This window comes from Brachyhypopomus gauderio, chromosome 12 (assembly GCF_052324685.1).
Source record: "Brachyhypopomus gauderio isolate BG-103 chromosome 12, BGAUD_0.2, whole genome shotgun sequence".
Lineage (NCBI taxonomy): Eukaryota > Metazoa > Chordata > Actinopteri > Gymnotiformes > Hypopomidae > Brachyhypopomus > Brachyhypopomus gauderio.
In genome coordinates this window covers 4,497,419-4,515,609 of record NC_135222.1, presented here as the reverse complement: position 1 = coordinate 4,515,609, position 18,191 = coordinate 4,497,419, and the positions used below count along the sequence as shown (strand labels likewise).

Here is an 18,191-nt window from a genome sequence, read left to right as displayed (position 1 = left end):
CCCCGGTGGGTTCTTGGCACAGCTCTGCCAACCTGTTCAGACCAATATTGCCAACCTGGGTTGAGTGCATTCCTCTTAGTTGAGAAGAAGATGGATATTCTGGATGGATGTCAATGGTATTTCTTTCAACTGTGCAACAGAAATCTAATATGCTGTCTAAACAAACAAAAAAAGATTTATGATGGGCACGCAGGCACATGGAATTCTTTGAAAATTTCATCCTGCTAACATTGCTTGTAGCTCACTTGGTAGTGTTAGACATTTGATAAATTGCACTAATCAGATACCAATCTGCTTAGTCTGTCATTTTGTTCTACCGTTGCATATAAGGTAGCAAATGTAATTAGGTGCTAATTTATAAAGTGTTCATCATATAGACTGGGTACATGTTCATCCACAAAATGCCTTTATGTCATGATTATGTGGCCTTCCCATCAGCCTTACAATTCAAAGCCTCGTATGTGAAGTGGACTGATCTTGAGACCTTTGCTCTTTAAATTAAAACAGAAATGTCTCGCTTCAAGGAACAACTCTCAAATTAACTCAATGAAAAGAAGACCGTATTAGCCTGGACTGCCTGGATTAGCCTGAGTGGATAATCAGGGTCTTGCATCCACCAGAACATATGGGACAGATTAATGTCAGTAAACCAACACCAAACAGATGAAGAATTATTAGCAAGTATACACCATTTTGAAAGAAAGAGACGGGGTGAAGGTTAATATGTGATTTGTTAATCACAATTGAATTCAAGTTTCAAGATTTCAAACTAATTCTATTGTAAATATTTACCAGTAAAAGGCACAAACGCACACAAGCAATAAATTGAACCTTAGCTAACATTTCCTGTCCTGTCTCTCATCTTCAAATTCTCTCATCTTGGATAATAAGTTAGGATTTGTTGGTGTTACTTAAAGTTAAAAGTATTATTTTCACACAACCAAAATATCCTTTTTACAGGAAGAGAAGCAGGCTGTGGCTAAAGCTAAGGTCTTCCTGGAGAGTAACACCTATTCTGCTGATGACCCGTACACCACCGCGCTCTCGGCCTACGCTCTCGCACTGCTGCGTAGCCCCCACGCTCCCCTGGCTCTGCGACGCCTCAACCACATGGCCATCACCCAAGGTAATCTCACAACATCTGCGTGCTGGAGCAAGTGGCTTTGATGTGAACTCCAACGTGAGTTCTAAAAAGAAAATGGTGTGAAAGGGGTTCTTCGGGGGTAGGAGCTCAAATAAAAAAGGGTAGCAGAGAGATTTCCAAAAAGTCTGTGGAATAATGTTTGTGTGTGCGCGTGTGTGTTCAATGTAGATAGATTTGAATCTGGGCCTAAAAAATACTTTGTTGCTTGGATATATATTGGAGAGATTATTATATGAAATAAAATAAAAAATAACACATGCGCTTCTTCCCAGACTACTGAACTCAAAATCGGGATGCTGTCATATTACACGCCAACAAAAATAAAACGTAGGATCTGCGTTGGCTAGTTTTTACGATCACTAACCTTATTTCCTTCCTGTGTATGACATGATGTTCTTGCCCAACTCTCCTCTCAGTTTTCTATACCTAACATGTTTTCATCCAAACAGAAGATGATAACATTTTAATTTTGTTCTTCCTTTCTTCTTTCCTTGCCACCTTTCACTATGTAATATTTAAAATGAAAACTGATGTTGGCAAAAAAGAGAGACCATGAACTGTATCAGCAGATATATGTTGCATGTAATAACAATACTATCTAGCTTACTAGGTAACTAGATTAGCTAGTTTACCTTGCTCACTTGCTACCAATCAACACTCCTTTTTAAAGTTTTTACTTAATTGTTTTTATTTGCTAATGTCACAATTCGCAACCAAATTGGTTCGAAGCTAGTTAGGTTACTGGACAAAACATCCAGTGGTTTTGAAGGTTGTAGCCCAGTTCCATAAGCTTAAATCATCAGGGGTTCATGCAGAGTTGCCAACTTTTCAAGATCACTTGGAGTGAGATTTCATCTATGGGGAGGGGAGGGGTATGGCGATTGTAAATTGTTGAAGGGGGGGTGTGTAAAATGGACACAATTTAAGTATTATATCGCGATCAATCGATCGCCAGTGGTTGGCGAACTAGTAACTCATTGAATCATAGATGTAGATCAGAGATAAATAAACTAGATTTTTTTCAGCATGAGAAATCGGATGTATGGCGTGAAAGCGTGTGAAGACAGTCAAATGCGTGTGTCTCACGATCATTGCATGAGAGTTGGCAACCCTGTTCATGAGCTCTCTTGAAACCCTTTGGCTGAAGTAAATCCAGGACTGGGATCTCCAGGACTGTCACAAAAATATTACACTTGTTTAGTACTGTGTCTTATAGCTTTTTGCCTTGTTTTGTACAGATGGCTTCACTCACTGGAGTCTGACTGGAAGTATTGTGTCTGATGAGGACTCCTTCATGGGCTTTAGTGATGGCCTCCTCCAGTCAGGTACCAATGCAGCCTCTAGGTTCTGGGCTGCTAATCCATTCTTAATTAACATAAACATCTGAGCTGTGTAGATGAGGCTAATGAATGCGATTTAAAAAAAGAATGACCTCATAATCATTACTAAAGTAGATGCTTTAAAAAGAATAATGTCTCTTTGACTGTCCAGGGTTCTGGATGACAGTTGTGATAACCAGGAAGTTTCTCTAAAGTGAGGTGGTCTTGTTGCTTGTCAATTATCTTGAATGTGCACAGGTGGAATTGTAGGCCAAGGGAGACCATGAGATTGACTGACTGAAGAGAGGTGGTAGACCTCTTCGGTGATAAGGTCTGGCATAAGTTTGCCAGATCTGGGAAACGTCACCTACAGATACTCTAATGTCTGTTAGCCATGATAACAGCTACCATTTTCACTAGTAAAGCCAGAATATGTTGGTGTCTTTCTCCACCAGTGGTGTCAGCAGAGGTGGAGATGACTGCCTATGGTCTGCTCACCTACACCCTGCTGGGTGATGTGGCCTCGTCTCTGCCCGTGGTCAAATGGTTGTCTCAGCAGAGGAACGCACTCGGTGGATTCTCTTCCACTCAGGTATCACTTCCTTCAAATGCCTGATAATATCAGAGAAAAAGCACCGTAGCTGAGCTGAGGCTGAAATCCTAATGAACATCTGAACTTCTAATGTTCCAGGATACGTGCGTGGCCCTTCAAGCATTATCAGAATATGCCATCTTGTCCTATATGGGAGGCGTGAACCTCACCATCTCTTTGGCGTCAACCAATCTGGACTTCCAAGAGACCTTTGAGCTTCAGCGGGATAATAAGAAGATTTTACAGAAAGCTGTGGTGAACGAATCCATTGGACTTACAAAAGACACATTAGCATGATGAAATACTGATTTTGTTTTATAAACACTTTTATACACTTAGATGTCACTAGAAATATAGTATTTCCTATACGGCCTGTGTAGAGAGAACTGGATCACTGCTCAGATGAAGGCTAGGGTTTCTGAAACCCTTGCTGAGAATGTGATTCTGTTTGCTAGTTAGCTTCGTCTTTGTATGCATAATTAAACAGTGCTAGCTAGTGGCCAGACTTGGGTTTATTTATGCATGAATAATTCATTTTGATAATGAATTAGCGCTGTGCCTTTCTCTTTATTGCTCCGTTCTGCCATCCCCAGATACCCAGCATTCCCACTGGGCTGTTTGTGAGCGCCAAGGGGGAAGGCTGTTGCCTAATGCAGGTACACCTCTTCCTCTTTTTCTCTCTCTCTCTCTCCCCCTCTACCTCTCTTTCCCCCTCCTTTCCCCTCCATCACTTCCTCTCTCCATGCCTCGATTGTTTGGATGTATTATGCTCTCCCTAACGGTGAAATTCCTACATGGGGACACCCAGTCCTGTATGCATGACTCATCCGGTGCTATTGTCTACATTCCTGCATGGAAATTGGAGGGATCTGGTAAAACTTTGGCAATTTTAGTAGGTTTGTTCTTTTCCCAGTGAGTTACCCCCTTTGCCTCCCTCGGGGGTCAGGTGGCGGGTTTTTTTTCTGTACCTCGCCCCCTGAAAACAAAAGCTCCATTCAAGCTCCATTTAGGACCCGATAGCAACAGCTTGGTGTGCTTCACGAGGCGAGGATGCGGATGCTGTATATGTTGGTCTCCAGAGGGATGTAGAAATCTTAACAGTCCAGATGTGGAGTAGAATATATGTTAGTTCTTATGAATTCTCAGGGCACCTGATTTTTTAACACTTTTCCAAAAAGGGCTAAACAAGATGTAGTTTTTGTGTGTGTGTGTGTGTGTGTGTGTGTGTGTGTGTGTGTGTGTGTGTGTGTGTGTGTGTGTGTGTGTGTGTGTGTGAATGTAGCACGTTTTTCCCTCTGCAATCATGGATATGCAGTTGATTCATACCAGTCCTACAACCAGTGCATAAGAAGTTATTGTCTCTCCCCCCGTGCAGATTGACGTATCCTATAACGTGCCTGACCCTGTAGCTAAGCCAGCCTTTCAACTGAGGGTGGAGCTGAAGGAGACCAGGCAGGAGCCCCACGTTCCTCCGTCCTCTTCTTGGCACGCCTCCGCTCGTTCGCGCTCCCGTGCGAATAACCGCTCGGAGCTGAGCCGTGGGCGGCGGTCACCGGCTGACGACGAGGACCCTGCTGGCCATCAGGACCGCCTGGACTACCGCCTCACCCTGGAGGCCTGCACGAGGTACGCTGGGCCCCCTGGTCTTCGTTGCTGGACCTTATTTTGGGGAAGTGCAGTGGATACTGATTCCAGGTCAGCCAGCAGACCTTGACCCTACAACTCTGCACAGGTGGCTCCATCCTGGATCATCCAACATGGCGGTCCTGGAGATCCCTCTGCTGTCGGGCTTCCGTGCTGACGTCGAGAGCTTGGAAAGGGTAAGACCCAGACTTTACGTACTGGGTGAGACACACAGAGACTGGTAAAGACACAAGGAGCCATTTCAGAGGAGATAATGTGATGAAGTCTCTCCTTCTCTCTCTTTCTCTCTCACACACACACACACACACACACACACACACACACACACACACACACACACACACACACACACACACACACAGTTATTTAGACCGCCCAGAAGTGTGTTCAGTTCAGGCCATCTGATGGCTGTTTTTATACGCTCTTTATATGCTTGTATAACTCCTGGGCAGCTTCACCTCATCTGAGTTAGCTAGTTTTTAGGTGAGAGTCACATGGCCTAGCAGATCCTCCATAAGCCTCCACCCCCGGCACAACTCCAGTTCCTACTGGGATATGGAGCCATGGAGCTCTGCGGGTGGAGGGTTTGATGAGGTGTTTGGGGTGGGGTGGGGGTGGGGGGGTTAGCTGAGGTCACCCCCCGCGCTCCCGGTTGGCAGCATGGCCGTCATTACAAGCCCGTCATTGGCCCCAGACTTCCTGCGCTCCGCTCTAATAAAGCGAAGGCCGTCACAGGAGCGGTGTGTGCCGCTAACGAGCCTGGCTTTGTGCGGCCACCTCCGACTACCTCCACCTTTACGATCCGGCGGCAGGCGCTTGCATTCCAGCACTTTAACAGAACGCAGACGCACTTTCAGTATCGTGTGTGTGTGTGTGTGTGTGTGTGTGTGTGTGTGTTGTGGTGGGCGGGGGGATCACCCTCTAGGGTCAGATAATGAACTCTGGGACTCCCAGACACGGGAACAGGTCAGCCAAAGATGGCTGTTTGTGCTATGGAAAGTGACGTGATGATAGGCATGTTTGAATTGTAGTGGTTGTTATATTCTGCAGACAACGTGGTGGCAGTTTGTCACACGGCTTCTCTCGAGAGTGAATGTCAGTTAATGTGGGGCAGCGGTAGCGGTGGGTTTGTGTGAGCTCCTCATTAAACTGTGCCGGCAGGTCACATTAACTCAAGCAAACGTGCACACGCTGGTAAACGCAGTCTGACTAATTCATCCTGACTGTTTCATACTTTGGATGGAAACTGTGGTCATTCCGGCTCTAGCCGCACAGGCAATAAAGAGATGAAAACAGGGCAGCCCTGTTAGCTCTCCAGTGGCATTAAAACGAGTAGAATCTAATGGCAAAAGACTTCATGGTTTAGAGCTTTTTCTTTATAGTGTGGACAGAGAGGAATAGCCACAGGCCAGTCAGCCCTTATTACCTCTCAGTTGAAACATAGCTTGAACTTTGACCCAAATCCATGCAAGAGAGGCAGTGACCTTTGCCCTTTCTAAACCATTCGGTCATATCCATTACTACAGCATTTATATGAAGAATAACCAGAAACAATCTAATTCAACCTAAATATATTACTATCGCTAACATTAGTTACATATACCCAATAACATTTTTGCCTATAAAATTATATATATATATATATATATATATATATATATATATATATATATATATATATATATATATATATATATATAATTATTATTATTATTATTATTATTTAAAATTATAGAGGGGTCACTCTTTATACTTCTGCACTACTGCTTGGGTTCCTCATTAGGAGCTCCTGCATGACGTCTTCATGATGATCTCGTCCTCCTTCACAGCTGCTGCTGGACAAGCGTGTAGGACTGAAGAGGTACGAGATGGACGGCCGCAAAGTTCTCTTCTACTTTGACGAGGTGAGCGGCGGGTCACGCGGGGACGTTCTCGGGGACGTTCTCGGGGACCCCTGGGTCCGGGTTTTTGCTGTTTCAGGTGCTGTCACAGCTTAGCTAGGTGACCGACAGCTCTGTAGCGTCCAGTTAGCTGGTTCAGGTGTGTGAGACGTTGGAACAGAGCAAATGTCTGGTCCAGCCAACGGTCCAGGGGACCGGAGAGAGAGAGCGTCTGCTGAATGTTGAATTTATACAAATAAAAGAGTGTCTGTGTGAAGTGACTGTTCATCTTGCATCTTTCTTTCTTCACAGATCCCCAGTCAGTGCATGACGTGTGTAACCTTCCAGTCCATGAGGGAGTATGTTGTTGGAAAAACTGCACCCGTGCCAGTCAAGGTCTACGATTATTACGAGCCAGGTAGGAACAGTCTCCAACTGTCCACAGGTAGGCTCATGAGACAACTGTCTTGACTTTGGTGTGTGTGTGTGTGTGTGTGTGTGTGTGTGTGTGTGTGTGTGTGTGTGTGTGTGTGTGTGTGTGCAGCATTCGAGGCCACCCGTTTCTATAATGTGAGCGAGAGCAGTCCGTTGGCGAGAGAGCTGTGTGATGGCACGTCGTGTAATGAGGTGGAAAGCTCCACCAATCAATGGACAGGTAAGAGCCACTGCCTCCCACTAGCCCCGCCCCTCACCCCCCGTCCCCAGAAACGGAGCTTACACGTGAGAAGACGGCCTTACCTCCTCACCTCTAGACCCATGTACCTCTGCTCTCTGGGTTCCCGGTGCCTTACAGTGGAGTTACGTAATCAAACGTCCCCATTGGTCAGGCCTCCGTGAGCACACACTAGCCCCGCCCAGCTCCGCTGATGATGATGCAATAGATCATCGCCACAGCAACGTCCATGGCCTAACACCTATTAATTCGAAATGGCGGACCTCTGGAGCACGTGGCGTGCGCTGACGTCGGGACTGTGGGTTTCCTGTCACGTTCCCAGTACAGTTTCTTCTTTTCCGTGCTGACACCTCGCTGCCTTTCTCTCTCTCGTGGTCCGTGGCCCTGTGTGCAGGCTTCGTGCAGGGCGGCCAGTGTAACAACGTGTTCGGCTGTCCGGAGGAGGAGCGTTACGAGCAGTGCACGTGCTACCGGGACTGCGGGTACGACGGTGAGCCTGTGTGCGGCTCCGACGGCCAGCTGTACCAGAACCAGTGCCAGCTGGAGGCGTCCGCCTGCAGGAACGGCACTCGCATCGAGCAGGTTCCCCTGGGCCAGTGCCCTCAGAGTGAGTGCGCTTGGAGTTAGTGTGCTTTTACGGCCTACACCCTAACCATGCTCTTCAGCCTGTGCCCTCATAGTGAGGGAGCATCTGCACCCTACACCCTAACGCACTCCTAATCAAGTGTGCATCCTCACCCTACAGTCTAAGCCCAGCCCTCACCCTTTACCCTCACTCACTATGATCGCAGGCGCAATGGCCAAGTTGAGTAACACAAGTACCTCATACAGCAGCTGTTAGTTCAAGGCCAAAAAAACATCAAATCCCAGCAGAGTGGAGCAGTGTTGCCTTACTGCATGTACAAACATTTCAGTATCAATGATTTTTGCCAACACTTTTTTTTTGATGTTTGGTTATTTTGACTTCTTCATCTGAACATGCATAGAAGGGCCTCCAAAAGTTCAGTGCTTTGCAATTACATCCCCTCCGTGTCCAGGCAAGCTCAGCTTTGGAGATCAGTCCCTCTGTGTGTGTGTGTGTGTGTTTGGGGGCGTTTGTGGTCATGCCCGCGTTTGATTGGTTGAAACAGATGTCCAGGTGCAGACTGGTAGTTATAGGAAACACACACACACACACACACACACAAATATATGAAGTGATATGTCATTGCATATAGATGCAATGACATTTATCTTTTTCCAAGCCCTTTGAAACCAAACAAGAGAACATCCAAACAGGAGAATCCATGTCACATTCTGTTCCAATGCAGACACCAACAACAAAGGTGCTATCTTGTTTTTACGGAGCTTCACAGGGATGTGGGGGTGGGGGTGGGGCGTGAGGGGAGGTGGGGCGTGAGGGGAGGTGGGGGTGGGGCGTGAGGGCAGGTGGGGGTGGGGCGTGAGGGCAGGTGGGGCGTGAGGGGAGGTGGGGGTGGGGCGTGAGGGCAGGTGGGGCGTGAGGGGAGGTGGGGGTGGGGCGTGAGGGGAGGTGGGGCGTGAGGGGAGGTGGGGCGTGAGGGGAGGTGGGGCGTGAGGGGAGGTGGGGGTGGGGCGTGAGGGGAGGTGGGGCGTGAGGGGAGGTGGGGGTGGGGCGTGAGGGGAGGTGGGGGTGGGGCGTGAGGGGAGGTGGGGGTGGGGCGTGAGGGCAGGTGGGGGTGGGGCGTGAGGGGAGGTGGGGGTGGGGAGTGAGGGGGGGTGGGGCGTGAAGGGGAGGTGGGGCGTGAGGGGAGGTGGGGGTGGGGCGTGAGGGCAGGTGGGGGTGGGGCGTGAAGGGGAGGTGGGGGTGGGGTGTGAGGGGAAGTGGGGCGTGAGGGCAGGTGGGGGTGGGGCGTGAGGGCAGGTGGGGCGTGAGGGCAGGTGGGGCGTAAGGGGAGGTGGGGTGTGAGGGGAGGTGGGGGTGGGGTGTGAGGTGAGGTGGGGGTGGGGCGTGAGGGCAGGTGGGGGTGGGGTGTGAGGGGGTCAGAGGGAGAGAGGTGCACAGGAGACCTCACAGGCCCTGCCAACAGCTGCATCATGCAGACAGGGTTGAAGGGGGCGGTGGTTTTTACGAGCTCCTCTCAGGATTGGTTGGATGCGCTCTGCGCCCCTCTGCGGTCGCTCGCATAAACATCCAAGCACGATGGCATTCTGGAGCTGAGGTTTGATCAAGGGAGTGCACAGAGTCTGATGAGTACTCCCCTGGGGCAGCAGGTCACAGAAACCAGACTATACCAGGCCCAGAGCAACAGGAAGGAGTAAAATCCACTGAAATGTCCTTTAGTGTTTCCAAGTGTTTTGTAGGTGTGTTTGGGGCCCAGTTCTCCATTATCAACACTGCTCTGGTCTTATTTGTGATTTTGTGTGTGCTACAGTGGTGGATGAAGTGATGGATGAAGAAGGAGATGCAGGTACAGGAGAGGAGCCAGAGAAGACCCTCATACTCCTCCCTACAGGTAATTCCTCTCTCTCTCTCTCTCTCTCTCTCTCTCTCTCACTCTCTTGTGTCTCTCTAACTCTGTCTGACTGTCTGGCTCCATGTATCTGTGTCTACCTGTCACTCTCTTTCAGACACCACACACACATACAGGTGTGTACACACACACACACACACACACACACACACACGGTCCCACTCCCCCATCCCTCTGTCTGGAGAGCAGCTGCACTTGCCTTGCAGGAGTGTGTGTGTGTGTGTGTGTGTGTGTGTGTGTGTGTGTGTGTGTGTGTGTGTGTGTGTGTGTGTGTGTCAGTCATGGACAGGTGGAGAGCTTAGTCTGCTGAAGTGCAGATTGAAGGGAGGCTTGTGCATGTTGAGTCTTGTGAGGCAGTCGGAGCTAAATGCTGGCTTGACTCTTCATCTGTCTGTAGCAGCACACGAACCACCCCAGGCCTCACCTACTAGACAGACACAAATCCCACCAGGGAACGCACACACACACACACACACACACACACACACACACACACACACACACGATAGGGTTTCCTGTGGGAGTTATTCAACCCATAATGTCAGTAGCTTTAAATGTTCCTCTTGTACAACTGACTCGGGTAGGTGTGAGTGGACGTGATCTCTGTTGTATGATAAATACATGTTGACTGGGTCTCAGTATACAGTAGCTCTGAGCCTTTTACACGCCCCAGTTGAACCTACCAGGCTCCAACAGTAAGCCTCTCTATTGCAGTCGTTGCGGTGTAGCGTCTTCAGAACCGGCCTGTTGAATGCACTGATCTGCGTCTCCTGAACCTAATCTCCAGTGTTCTAAGAGATCATTAAATGGTGTGTGTGTGTGTGTGGGGGGGGGGGGGGGGTTTCCTGGCTTGTGTGGGCTTGCTGTTTGCCTGTGTCTTGCTGTAAACCCTGCAGAAGCCAAATGCTTCCCTGCTCTCACACACCCCAGCTGCTGAGGGATCCCACCTACCACTGTCATGCAGTCATGGCCTGGTGCAGACGTGCAACTAGCCTTTGACCACACACACACACACACACACACACACACACACACACACACACACACACACACGTTAAAATTTAGAACACAGACATTTACTAACCCACTCCCTTCCTGCATCATAAACAAGAATATAAACTGTTCTAGTGCTAAAGGTATTAGCAAGTGTTAAAGTTAGCCTACTGTAACTTTTGTTTTGTATGTCTACATCGTTGGTTTTTGAACGCAATAAAGCGGTACCGAGGAAGCGCTACTTGTAAGTAAAGAGCGCCCCCTGCTGGCTGCTTCCAAAACTCTACTTGTAAATATTTGACCACTTCATCTTCTTCATAAACAAAAATAAATGAGATCAGTTTACAAGCAAATATGAACACGCACTGCACACTGTACTTACTCCACGGGTTGGTCTACACTGCACACTGTACTTACTCCACGGGTTGGTCTACACTGCACACTGTACTTACTCCACGGGTTGGTCTACACTGCACACTGTACTTACTCCACGGGTTGGTCTACACTGTGACCCAGAACATCATTCTTGGGATCTTTTGGCGCCGATGCCCCAGCTTAAGGTCACAGCCCCAAGCTCCCTTATCACCACGGGAACAATCTTGGTGTTAACCTTCCACATTCTCTCTGCTCCTTCTTTCAGTCCCTGGTATTCTGTCCTTTCCATCACTTGGGACTGCCACATTTATTACCACGCTGCTCCTTATCTCCCGTCACAAACTCTGGACGGTTTGCAGCTACTTGCCTGTGCGTCTGGTTCTGGAGGCCGTGCATTCTCCGACGTTCTCCGTGGTTCCTCCCATGGGCGTGTGCCTTGCATACCTTCCGGTCTGTGTGTGTATCCTCGTCCCGGTTACTTTCCACAGGCCCCATCTTCGGTCTTGTCTGGTGTGATACACACAAGCTTTGATTGACAGTCCGTTGATTCTGAACGAACAGATTGCTACAAATCTCATGGCTAAACTGACATGTTTATGATGTTTATTGAGACTGGCTAGTTCTGGCTTAGTAAAATATCAAAACCATTCTCAGTTGTCTAGATTTTTTTAGTAATTTAGTAAGACTTTTAAGTAATACATGATGTAAATACATTTTCCCCAAAGCAATGAGTAAAGTGCCCCGTTACGGTTGAAGGAAACGAATGTGGAGTTTGTCAGGGGGGTTATATTTGAGTAACTCCCACAGTCCTGCACACATGGACATGGTGGCGGTGTGTGTGGAACTGACGGTACACGAGGGTCTCGATGCACAAACACAATCGTACGCTACCCAAAGTGCTGACTGTTGTCCTGGTGTGTTAGGGGAGGCGGAGCAGGGCTCCATGCCGGAGGTGTCCTACTACTCGTACGATTACGACCCCGACACGGAGACTTTCCTCTCTGAGGAAGAGGAGCAGCTGGGGGCGGCGGAGGTCGGGGAGGAGGCCGCCAGCCCACTCGGGCCCTTGGATGGATACCCCCTTACGGTGGACACCAAGCACACACCTGAGCGATGGTAAGTTGTAGACCCGAGGAACTGGACAGGCACTGGAGCCCCTAATAAAAAGACCACTGAATGCCCACTAATTATTACTGGGCAAACTTTCATTTACTAAGAAAGAGCGATTCTAGCTCCTTCGTTTTATGCAACACACTTTTGTCTATTTTTTATCTGTTATGCATTGTCGGAAGGCATGTGAAGGTGTTTAACTGCGGCTAGCTGGCTAACCCATGTCCCATGTTGTTTGTGTCTGATCCTCCTATTTCACCAGTTCTTCATTTCCTTTTCTCTGTCGTTCAGAGACCTTTGGAGGCTGCGGTGACGTGAACGCACATTGTACATTCCCTGTGAATATGTTTGTGTGAAAGATGAGCGTGAAGAAAAGATGAGACAAGTGTGTTGAAACAAGATGGCGGCACTATCTGCTGTGTGTGTGTGTGTGTGTATGAGTGAACTAGCCCCCTCTGTGCTTACATGCCCTTCTATGTCTTCATATTAGTTCCGGCCACCTTCTTGAGTAGTTATAGCTCTTTATATATTTACTAATATTATGTTGTCTCTTTGTACTCTTATTTTAATCGCGTTTAAATAGTCCAGTATTTATAACTGTAAGTACAACTGAGTTAAAAACAAATGCTATTTTATTTGTTTCTATCTGTGGTATTTATTTGTACCTAGTGCCTTAGTTTGCCCTGTTGTGTATCCTCCTCTTCCTCACCTCTGTCGCTTTGCTGTCTTCCACTCTTGTCCTTTACGCTGCCTGGATACAGAATGATTGACAGGCCTCTGACCGCACAGGTCCTGCATCGAAACGTAGAATGCGGAGGTGCGTGACTGCAGTACTGATTCTTCCTCTCCGCCTCTTTACCAGAGGAAGGGATGGATTTTAGGGCAGCAGTGAGAGAGCAGATGGAATGACTAACCACAAAATAAGCTCCATTTGAACACTCCCACCCCAGCAGCCCATCGCTGTTTTTATACGAGTCATGCTGTCGGTAAAAGTTCCTACATTGTCATATAAGATTTGATTATACATTGCATAAACTGTTTAAAATTCAATAACAGTTACTACGTTGTCATGCAGACAGAGATTAGTTTATACAGTGCATAAGCTGTTTCACATTCAGTGCCACAGACAGCTGGCCTAAAATCATCTATGAAGTAAAAAAAAAAACAAAAACAAACATTGCTGTAAATTGAGTAAATTTGAACCAGATGTCACCCCAATGATGTCAGGTACATTCTGTGTTTGGAAAAGATGAAGATGGAAATAAACAATGTACATGAAGTTTGTTGACTGTGTACCGTGTCTTTGTCTGGACCTCGGGGACTTTTGCAGGGCTGACAGAGCTGCACGTTTCTCGGTTCGCGTGGAGAGTTCTGAGCACTTCTGGTGCCTTTCACACGAACCTCCCAGCTGCAGTTCGGTACCGTGGCACCAGTGCAGAGCCTGTGGCCTGGCTGAGCAGCCTGTGACACACTGAGGCACGGGTGGTGCGCTGCTGTTCGGCGTGCGTGGGTTTGTCCCTGTTAACCGAGGGCTTAGGTTACCCCACAGGGTTTGGAGCATGTTAAAGTTTAATGAGTGAGTTCTTGTCAGGGGCCTGTTGGATGTGTTCACTTTCCATAACAGCGGTTGACCTTTAAATCCTGGGGATTTTTTTTTTTACAAGGCATGTCAGATTCTGAACCATCCCAACACATCTGAAATCAGGTACTGGGAAACAAAACTAATGGAAGTGATTCAAAGTAAAATATATGGTCTTGCCATTTTGGGTTTTTAAATTTTGATTTGATCTGATGGGTGGGAGGGAGATGGAGCTTGCTTTGCAGGGGGCCCCCCTGACGGCATGTCTCCCGGGTAACCTCATGCTCCACTGAAACGGATCGTTCAGGCTTTGACAAGCGTGGCAGGTTAACGAATGGGAATGAAGTGAGAAGAGGTTCCTGGTTCCAAAGGCCACCTCAGACCAGATCCAGTTGATGACAGTTTTGCTAGGCGCGCCTCTGAAGTGAGTGTATGTATATTTGATAGGCCAGTCTGTCTCAGCCTGAGGTGACCACAGAGGACTTTCACTCCTGACCAAGACTGCCTCCTACTAATCAGAAAGCGTTTGTCCATGGAGGGTGAATCAGACCTCATCTGATATATAAGGGGTATAGAATTTTGGAGATGTTCTTTTGCTAAGCTGGGATAGTCTCTGAATTAGCTGAGGCTCGGGGACATTTTCGCTACTGTTGTTGGTGAGATCAGTACCATCTTGGCTAGTGCCTTCTTGTAACTTAACAAAAGCCCCATCTTTCAATATATCTGATACCAAAGGAGTTTTTTTGTATTGTCATCAGTCCACCCAATCGGTAGCAAACTTGAAAAGAAGCTGGATTTAAGCTCATGCAAACAGATTTTCTGTCAATTCCATCAGCATTAATGATGAGCGATGGGGAGAGAAAAAAACCCATCATCGCAGGCAGAGAGAAGGGTAAGTTGTCTTATGACCACGTCCGCCTCAGTTTATGAACAGATGCTGTGGTAATCGTCAGACCATTTTGTCATCCTCCCAGCGTTTAGCACTCTTATTACTATATAGCCTTTGTTTAATTTATTTAAAACAGTTATTAGTGAATATTAAATGGCTTTATTCTTAAAACTAGAAGTGTTATCCTTGGTGGAAGGCGAGAGCTTCTCCCTCCCTCCGAGGGCACGGCTAGAGCCTGCCGGAACACGCCAGTCCCCATCCGAAAACGTTCCGAGCTCCCCACAGCATTCTCCCTGCACAGAGGTGCTTGTAGCCTTACGTCACAGCATTCCCGTGGTTGTGCAAGAGTGGACAGCATCAGACAGTTTCTGCTCTCCTCGGAGCCTGACGCACCTCTACCTGATTTCATGTTTACAGTGGGCTGTAGCCAGAGGGCATAGGTTTACCTGACAGGCGCATCATCTTCATGTGGCTAGCGTTTCTCTCACTGGCAGTTGTAATGTAGGATATTACTTATATTTGACCAGCTACTCTGCTTATAGTACTAAATGTCATTGGTTTGTGGTAAGGGCCTGGGCCAGGTCGCTACACCCTCCCATCAACCATTGGCTTTGTGGGCCATGACTTCACCAAGGCAACAAGTCCTGCATATTCCTTCCACGGAAGAATGAGTAATACAAGTGAGTACATTTATCCAGTTAGTTAGAGCTGCTCGTGTAGTATAAATCTTATCTAGCGCAATATGACATTGTAATTTATTTAGAGGTCACAGAAGCCTGTGTATAGCAGCAGCGGTCCACTTCATACACTGACTTTTCTGTTGCAAATCCAGATTAGTAGCACTAGGGGGAGACAGTCCCCAAACTATGATCCCTGCCATTTTCAATATGCAGGGAAAAAAATTTAATTCATTTCAAGGAATTATTGTATTGGGATAAATAACATAATAAACATTTCCTTCATTAATACACTGACCAAAACCTATGTAGAAGTATACTATATAAACATTTTTACAATGTTTCAATACTATAACTTAGAAATTTGGAGGAAATTAAGGGTGATTTTACGTTCCTACTTTGGCCTATATAAAAATGTCCTGCATTGTCTTCTTTTTAAAATACTTTGTTCCAGTGTATTGTGTAGACTCCAGTCCAGGGCCACGGTATTACATTGACTCAAAGGTCACTCGGTTTGGTAAAGATGGCAGCCCTGCCTACTCCATACTTGGAAGAACAATTGGTCCAAGTAAGTGAGTCACTTTAAACAATATGTTAACTTAATGGAGAATTGTTTGTGAGCTCTTAAAGTCACAAGCACGGGAAGTATCAGCATGTTTCAACAGGGCAAATATAGGCCCTTCTGTAGACTGCATAGCTTGGCACTGTTAAAGTAATTTAAATGTAGTTGGGATGGGCCAACTAAATCATACATTCAAAAACCTGCTTCTAATTTGCAGAGCTAATATTCCAAACTCCAGGACCATGTGCGTACACCCCTGAAATAGCCCCTTTGTGCAGCACACACCGGAGACCCCCATCTTACACCATAGGCTACCGCACGTCCTATCGTCCACTGGACACCGTGCCTGCTCCAAACAAATACACTCTTCCAGCACTATTGGGATCCAACATGTGCACCAAACCTGCGAGTGCCAGCTACACAATCTCTGGAAGAACCAAGACCGGAAGCTACGCAGAAGACCTGTCAAACACACCTGGTCCCGGTAGATACAACAGCACAAATCCCAACATCTACCTCACCCGACAGCCAGCGTTTTCAATGTTGGGTCGACATACCAGCATACCCAGTGAGACCACACCAACACCCGGGCCTGGAAGTCATAACCCAGAACGTGTGACGGTGCATAAGCGCCGAGCACCTGCATTCACTTTAGGCAGCCGGCACTCAGAATTTGTTACACCTTTGGTGGTAGATGTGTTAGACTGACTGTGTTCCAAGATTTCTTTATGTAACTGAAGTATAAGGGTGTCCCTTGAACATGTTCTTCCCTTCATGTCAAACATGACAAGTGTACGTGAGTGTGGATGCAAACCTTTGTAAATGTTTCAACAAACAAAACAAAGAAAGATCTGTCTCAACAATTTATTGACTTGTCAATCAATGACAACAAATGAATAAATTTACTGGTCTACATCTACACAAGGTAGGAAATGGTAATACGTATTCAAGCAGCCGTCAACAACCAACCATGTAAAATTTTAGACCATAAATCTCCTAAGTCCAAATATTTAATGAATCACATCAGCTCACTGATGCAAAACACTACTGCATGGTCAAAACATCTTCCAAACCATGCCATTCATTCCAGTAAGACTTGGAGACTGCATGAAACTCCACCGTTTCCATACATGACCTCAGAACCAGGTCTAAGCAGACACTTCTGCAGTGGAGACTGGACTTTCCCCAGCTCCATTTGGGCTTTAAATACAACGCCTCAAAATTTAAGGGGAGTGGGGGGTAACATTTCAATACCATAGATCTGAAAATAATGAGCCTTCTATACAACCCAAAACACATGGAAAGAAATGCACACATTTCCACACGAACTTTTATGGCCATCTTCCAATTTTGTTTTCATATCCTTATTTCATTCCTTAGGAAGGGGTCTTCTGAAAAGCAATATGTGTGGTTCTGACAGGAGAGAGAGATTGGGTATACTGTAAGCATGAACATATCAAAATGCAGAATAAGTCATGTATGGCCTTTCGATCCTGATAGGACAACCGTACCTAGTTTAAATAAAGCTCACCTGGCTTATGAATCATGTAATGGACCCAACCTTGGCTTTGCTGCACTCCTAGACTCCTCCATTCCTCCTCAGACATCAAATGGGAAGATGGCACAAGCTTTGACAGCTGCTTTGGCAGCATGACGTGTCTGTGTTAAGTCATGAGGAAAGGCATTCTTTAACCTTAACTAACGTAGTTACTCTATGTAGAGATTAACTTTAACTCAGTGATTCCATCAGCTCGATAACCAGTTGGTATGTAGAACAATTTTACCTCACGTTATCTAGTTAGGTGTAGCTAGCATTAGCTTAGCTACGTTGGGGTGGCCTCATAAACAGAGACAGCTCATCTTAACAAAAGAAGGCTAAACCGTAACATGACTTTGGCTAAATATCATATTAAACATCGGTGTCATTCAATAGCTCATTTAGTAAAAACAGCGCTAAAAATAAAACGTTTATTTTAGCTGCTAGTGACGTATCGCTCGCTAACTAACGTATACGTAAACTGACAAATTATTAGCTTAGCTAGCGAACTTAGCTCGTGATTAATTTAGCTCATTTACCTGTATTCATATTCCTCGTCGGAATATTTGTCAGAGTAGTAAATTTGTTTCTTTGACATCTCCGCTAATAACGAAAACACAAAATGCAAGCGATAATATAAAATATTGGCTCAACAGCGTCTTGAAAGCAAACAGCCCTTCGGTCCTCCTCGTCGGCGCTTTTTTGACATTACTCTCGGCAGCTCG

The 18,191-nt window shown here is 46.7% G+C and overlaps 3 protein-coding genes across 6 annotated transcripts in view; 2 read left to right on the top strand and 1 right to left on the bottom strand.

Moving 5' to 3' along the window:
* Window positions 1-13,440, top strand: part of cpamd8 (C3 and PZP like alpha-2-macroglobulin domain containing 8) — a 30,692-nt gene extending 17,252 nt beyond the window's left edge. Inside the window, exons 30-43 of one of the 3 annotated variants that reach the window (XM_077024536.1) lie at window positions 961-1,126; window positions 2,383-2,469; window positions 2,919-3,055; window positions 3,155-3,310; window positions 3,649-3,711; window positions 4,431-4,681; window positions 4,788-4,875; window positions 6,529-6,603; window positions 6,892-6,997; window positions 7,124-7,234; window positions 7,647-7,859; window positions 9,646-9,726; window positions 12,036-12,228; window positions 12,984-13,440. In XM_077024536.1, coding sequence (XP_076880651.1) covers window positions 961-1,126; window positions 2,383-2,469; window positions 2,919-3,055; window positions 3,155-3,310; window positions 3,649-3,711; window positions 4,431-4,681; window positions 4,788-4,875; window positions 6,529-6,603; window positions 6,892-6,997; window positions 7,124-7,234; window positions 7,647-7,859; window positions 9,646-9,726; window positions 12,036-12,228; window position 12,984 — 1,728 coding nt within the window. In that variant the 3' untranslated portion in view covers window positions 12,985-13,440. Of the gene's footprint in view, window positions 1-960; window positions 1,127-2,382; window positions 2,470-2,918; window positions 3,056-3,154; window positions 3,311-3,648; window positions 3,712-4,430; window positions 4,682-4,787; window positions 4,876-6,528; window positions 6,604-6,891; window positions 6,998-7,123; window positions 7,235-7,646; window positions 7,860-9,645; window positions 9,727-12,035; window positions 12,229-12,484 lie in introns of all 3 variants that reach the window. The other 2 variants (XM_077024534.1, XM_077024535.1) reach the window with 2 other exon arrangements.
* A 671-nt stretch (window positions 13,441-14,111) lies between these two features.
* Window positions 14,112-17,187, top strand: cimap1d (CIMAP1 family member D). Of its 2 annotated transcripts, XM_077024532.1 has the most exons (5): window positions 14,112-14,370; window positions 14,637-14,693; window positions 15,260-15,370; window positions 15,822-15,935; window positions 16,147-17,187. In XM_077024532.1, the coding sequence occupies exons 2-5, from the start codon at window positions 14,642-14,644 to the stop codon at window positions 16,635-16,637; spliced, it is 768 nt and encodes a 255-aa protein (XP_076880647.1). In that variant the 5' UTR covers window positions 14,112-14,370; window positions 14,637-14,641; the 3' UTR covers window positions 16,638-17,187. The 2 variants fall into 2 exon arrangements, with proteins under 2 accessions (XP_076880647.1, XP_076880646.1); XM_077024531.1 differs by having other exon boundaries at window positions 14,112-14,693.
* On the bottom strand, window positions 16,780-18,191 carry cks2 (CDC28 protein kinase regulatory subunit 2). The gene is made up of 3 exons (XM_077024533.1): window positions 18,006-18,191; window positions 17,461-17,588; window positions 16,780-17,342 (listed from the first exon to the last, which is right to left on the bottom strand). Exons 1-3 carry the CDS (start codon window positions 18,062-18,064, stop codon window positions 17,299-17,301), a joined length of 231 nt encoding a protein of 76 aa, XP_076880648.1. The 5' UTR covers window positions 18,065-18,191; the 3' UTR covers window positions 16,780-17,298.

Bases quoted from the DNA above. Each gene is read 5' to 3' on its own strand.
- cimap1d (XM_077024531.1), top strand. From the start codon at position 14,606: ATGCAAACAGATTTTCTGTCAATTCCATCAGCATTAATGATGAGCGAT. The intron at 14,694-15,259 runs GTAAGTTGTCTT...GTTTGTGGTAAG, and splicing joins CATCGCAGGCAGAGAGAAGG to GGCCTGGGCCAGGTCGCTAC. The intron at 15,371-15,821 runs GTGAGTACATTT...ACTTTGTTCCAG, and splicing joins CGGAAGAATGAGTAATACAA to TGTATTGTGTAGACTCCAGT.
- cks2 (XM_077024533.1), bottom strand. From the start codon at position 18,064: ATGTCAAAGAAACAAATTTACTACTCTGACAAATATTCCGACGAGGAA. The intron at 17,589-18,005 runs GTAAATGAGCTA...GACTTAACACAG, and splicing joins GACGAGGAATATGAATACAG to ACACGTCATGCTGCCAAAGC. The intron at 17,343-17,460 runs GTGAGCTTTATT...CTCTCCTGTCAG, and splicing joins TTACATGATTCATAAGCCAG to AACCACACATATTGCTTTTC.